Genomic DNA, 5,210 nt, shown 5'->3' with positions numbered 1-5,210 from the left:
ATTGTCCCTAACGACCTCCCTTCAAATTCAGACTTGGAATTCTTAGGACTGCACGACGCGCTCGTTAACTTTGTCGGACCCTCTCTCTCAGTCCATGTACGGTGTTTAGCTGTCTTTTGTCCCTTTTATATTACCCGACTCCACGCGTCAGAACACGCTCCGTCATATTAGCAATTTGAGTTTTTCTTCTAATTTCTTTTCTCTTTGCACTTTCCCTGCCCCTCCATATGATTCAGCTATCCGAATTACAGATAGATCATACAATTATTTCCGATGAAATAACAGCTGGTAATTAATGACTTAAAAATTTGTAATTTTAATTGTCAATGAAAAACTCAATTTTAAAACTTAAATTATGTAAGTAAAGTCTCGAGATATATATATGTCATTGTAATTTAAAAATTCAAGTGTTTAGGTAAGTCTCCAAAAAAATTTAAAAAAAAGTTTACAAATCATTGATAAGAAAAGAAAATATACTTTTTTATAAAAGGGTTGGATAGAATAAAATATTCTAAATAAAGTATGAAATAAAATTTTATTTTTTCTGTGCACGACCACGCATGGTACAAATGGGATTAATTATTTTTAATGCAAATTAAAGTTACCTTGTTTAATATAATTAGCATTGTATTTGGCTTTAAAATTATATTGTGGAAAAAAAATCAATTATAAAGAACAGAGTAAAAAGATTAACGTATCAAATCTAGGGCATGCAGTAGGAAAGATTCTCAGATCACGTTCTATCCAACCATAATATATACGAGGCGTATCATACATTCTTAATTAATCGATGCGCGTAAGAGTGAGCGCGAGTAACTTAATATACATCTCTCAACCGGTTCTGTAAAGTTATGTTTGGAAATTGTTTTATAATATATATTTTTTATTTTTATAATTATTTCTGATATAAAAAAAATTAATTTGAAACAAAAAAAATAAAAATAAAAATAAAAATATTATTTTTTAAATACTTTTAAAATATAAAAACAATCAAGCTCAAAATTAAAATTTTGTATATATCATTACAGTCCTAGATATCATCTTGTTTTTTAGAATGCAACGCCATTGTTTAGAATAAAAAATTTAAAAAATAATTAAAATTGAATGGTTTAGATTTTACTCGGGTTTGGTTATATTAATTTTTAAATAAATTTATATTGAAACTCAATCTAAATTGACAGGTTTAATAAATATGATATCAACAAAAACAGAACATATTAAAAGCTAAGTATCCAGTCATTGGCCAAGAGATAAGATACAGAGGTTGTCTAATTAAAGAGAAGGGTGTCGACGTGTCGTCGATCGCTAAGTGCTATTATGTATATATGTTAGTACTGTGATCACGTTGTTGATAGCCTCAGCACCAGTTAGTCCATCTGTCTGCCTCTCTGTCTCCATTGTTTTTCTTGTATTCTTTTATTCCATTACCACCCTGTACTCTTTCTCCTCCTCACTCTCCTCCTTATATTTCCCTCCCTCTCTTCTTCTCCCTTCTAAATATCCATTCTTGATCACTGACCACTCTATCTCTTCCCCTGAGCACAAAAAAATTACACGTTTCGTCGTGAAAATAGATAAAAGTTTTGGTTTGGAGTATAGTGCGTCGAATTTAAATTTTTGCGGAGGGATCTAGTAAGAGAATGACAATGAGCAACGGTGTAGGGCAGTTTGGTGATACCACTCTGACCAAAGTGTTTGTTGGAGGGTTAGCGTGGGAAACACCAAAAGAGGCCCTGAGAGAGCATTTCGAAAAGTATGGTGAGATCTTGGAGGCTGTGATTATTTCTGATAAAATCACTGGTAGATCCAAGGGCTACGGATTTGTAAGTTTTGATTAATCTTCACTGTAATTTCACTACTGCATTTTCATTTTAGGAAAATAAAGATCATATATTACTGTCAATTACTACTGTTTTTCTAATGTTAGCTCTGGTGATTGTATTAATCAATTAGGTTACGTTCAAGGAGGCTGGAGCGGCAAATAAGGCTTGCGAGGATGCTGCACCCATCATCAATGGCCGCCGTGCCAACTGCAACCTGGCTTCCCTTGGTGCACGCCGCCCTAGGTCTTCAACACCGGCCCCTCCTCAGCAAGGTATGGATATTTAAACGTATATGTGTGTAAACATGTACCTTGAAAAGGAATATTTCCTTTTCAGGTATATATATGGAAATTAAGAAGAAAGAGAACAAAGCCGGGTCCTTGTACACACGGACAGTCACATATGCTTGATAAATTTGGCAAACTAAAAATATGACGAACGTCTGATGCATGGTATTATCACTTACCATATAAAAGTAATTTACAAAACCACTGCATTAATTTCATTGCATATTAACAACAAATTTTGGTATAATTTTCCAATTAATTAATTTGTATATATAAACTTACTCTTCATCGAAAGGCAAAAAAGACCATGGTGCACGCATAAATACGAGAAATAAATCTCTAACACACAATGGGATGTTAGTAAACATGAGCATCATGTGTAGCTTGCTAATATCTGTAATTAAATTTAATCATGAAGGACCTAACATCATCGCTGGACCGAGGTCCACGCCAGCACCGCCAGCAAATCACGTCCAGTGGTATTATCCGGCAGGGTCAGCTGCAGCGTCACCATTTCACCATCAGCATCACCAAGCCGTTCCTTTTTATGGGTAATCCAGTTTGTATGGCTTCATGGCTCTTAATTTTGTGGTATGAAATGGGAAGATGGACTTTGCCTTATGCTGTAGTTACCTCTTAATTTCAGGTACTCTCCTGCTTACATTGCCACAGATATCAGTTACAATCATGTAAGTGGTTCTACACTCTTGTGATGATTTATGAATAATCATGCAAGTTGATGAAATCCCAGTAATTAAATTAGCTTCCTATGTATTTACCCAATAATAATATTACTTCAGTATCGTACTTAAATATTGATCATGAGCTGAAAGTTCAGTTAATTAATGAGATATCTGCTTAAATTTTGAGTTGAAATTCTCAAATTTAAAATAATTTCTCTCTAAAACCAACAGAAAAACTTCCTGAGAACCAACCATTAACATAAATTCCCCCCTTCTCATTAGTCTTACAATTCTTATGAGCTGAAGTAGTATTGCTGTGATGGATGGTCCACAGAAGCTAAGCTACACCGGCGGGTCCTACATGAATGGGCATTTCTCTCAGGTGTATCCAGGGCAAGCTATGGTGGGTGCCAATACATTGATGCCAATGTACCCTCTTTATCACTTCCATCAATCACAGGCGGTGGGCCTACCTGCTGCCCACATCTTCCCACCAAACACGGCGGGTCCCATGACAACGGTCCCAACTATCATGTCCAAACCCCCATCCATTGCTCCTCCTAACGCAGGTACATACACTTCCATACACGTTAGCTGTACACGATGATCTTACAGCCCCTTGTGTTTGCTTCACATGGTAACATGATCAACCTTAGTCAATGTAAACAAAAGAATCATCGCATCCCGTGCCTACGTATTGAGTGGGGCCCACTTACAACTGGCATGCTAGAAACTCACGTGACAAGAAGACCAAAATGCCCTCTTTGACAACCGCATGCTAGTTGGTGTTTACAGTAACAAATTGATCGTTGTCGTTAAGAATTTATAAGTTTTGTTTGATTCGTTGTCACTTGCCACCTCATGCTTCTTGAAGAATTTACTTCAACGACCAGCTTGTCGTTTCATAGAGATAAAACCACGCCTTCTGATTAGCGGTTATGGCAAGCCAAAAAATAAATTATTTACCGTATTTTGGGTGCAGTGGTTCATGTTTGAAATAGTTAAAAAGAAATTTAGTTTTGGTACGTCGGAGATTTATTAAAAAATGTATAAAAACTTAAAAAAAGAGAGAGATGATAAGGTTAGTGTACAAAAAGGGGCTTCAGACAGAGAAAAATCGAAGCCATCTGAGAGTAGTGGAGTGAGGCTAAAGCGGTGTTTGGCCTTGAAGATTAACTGTATTATTGAGATTTTTTTTTTAATTTAAAATTATTATTTTTTATTGTTTTAAAAAACAACTTATATCACCTTCACAAACATATTCTACATAATAGTAGCGATGTTGGCATCATGCTCAACGTCTCCTTGAATTATATACCTTGAATTATTATTTTTCTCGTAGTATTTTTCTCCTTTTCCATTATGGTCAAACGGTGCTCTATATATGCTCAATGGAGACTATATGATAAAAATATAAACTGATGTTACAAAGACAGTTTGCTTGGCTGTCGAATAGGTACGGCCGGCACAGGTGAAAGCCTTAAAAGGGTTGGATAAGAGGGAGGCACTTAGTTGGCAATAACGAAAGGAGAAGGGAGTAGCTGCTGCAGAACAACGTTATTATCAGATCTGCTGTGGCTCTTCTTTCCAATAATTTTTTATTTTTTTTATGATTCTTAGGTGTTTGATAAGATTCTTTCATTCTCTAACATCTCAGCTTGAGCTGTGAACTATTAGCATTAAAAAAAAAAAAAAAAAACAATGTAACAAAAGTCATGTGTGTTTGCCCATGTCTCATGGCTTGCTTTTGATGGCTTCAATGAACTTTTCCACTTTAAAAGCCTGGCGCACGTTCATATAACTTGTCGCCCCCCACCACCCCTCGGGATTATTAGCATGGTGTTTGTATATTATATAGTCTTCTATGACAATGCTCGGGCTGTATATTATACCAAGAAATTCAGCCTATGACCAGAATATAAACCGTGAATTTACTTCACAAAGCAGCCATCTTCCTCTAATGAAGTGTTAAATAATTACAGACATGGTTTTATAAAAGCACATCACTGACTCAGCATTGCAAGGATTCTTTGTGGAGAGAAGTAGTGGGATAAAAGGTCAATGCTACCAGAAGGGATTTTTTTTGGATAATGGGTATTATAACTGATATTCCTTTTAGTAATAAGATGAATTGAGTTATAGACATTAAAGTGTAAGAACTCAATAACAATGCTTAGACTGTATGTTATACCAAGAAATTCAGCCTATAACAAAATATAAAGAGTGTATTTGTTTTTTGGAAAGTGGTTTCTGAAAAATTACTTTCCAAATTTTTCATTACACTACCAAATATCCAAAAATAATTCACTTTCTCGTAATTCACTTTCTAAAAAAAAATTACTTGCCGACAAACAAACGGGGCAAATGGTGAATTTATTTTACAAAGTAGCCATCTTCCTTTAATGAAGTGTTAAATA

At 35.1% G+C, this 5,210-nt stretch overlaps 1 protein-coding gene across 4 annotated transcripts; it reads left to right on the top strand.

Annotated features, from left to right (window-relative positions):
• The first annotated feature begins 1,342 nt into the window (after window positions 1–1,342).
• LOC7469768 (probable RNA-binding protein ARP1) lies at window positions 1,343–4,573 on the top strand. 4 transcript variants are annotated; one of them, XM_024606677.2, is made up of 6 exons: window positions 1,343–1,823; window positions 1,954–2,095; window positions 2,529–2,661; window positions 2,757–2,799; window positions 3,128–3,362; window positions 4,250–4,573. In XM_024606677.2, exons 1-6 carry the CDS (start codon window positions 1,641–1,643, stop codon window positions 4,288–4,290), a joined length of 777 nt encoding a protein of 258 aa, XP_024462445.1. In that variant the 5' UTR covers window positions 1,343–1,640; the 3' UTR covers window positions 4,291–4,573. The 4 variants fall into 4 exon arrangements, with proteins under 4 accessions (XP_024462445.1, XP_024462448.1, XP_024462447.1 ...); XM_024606680.2 differs by having other exon boundaries at window positions 3,103–3,362; XM_024606679.2 differs by having other exon boundaries at window positions 3,103–3,362; window positions 4,230–4,573.
• Window positions 4,574–5,210: the final 637 nt, after the last annotated feature.

The sequence above is a fragment of the Populus trichocarpa genome, chromosome 8 (genome assembly GCF_000002775.5).
Source record: "Populus trichocarpa isolate Nisqually-1 chromosome 8, P.trichocarpa_v4.1, whole genome shotgun sequence".
Lineage (NCBI taxonomy): Eukaryota > Viridiplantae > Streptophyta > Magnoliopsida > Malpighiales > Salicaceae > Populus > Populus trichocarpa.
The sequence above is the reverse complement of the archived record's forward strand: the minus strand, read 5'-3'. Positions and strand labels throughout refer to the sequence as shown.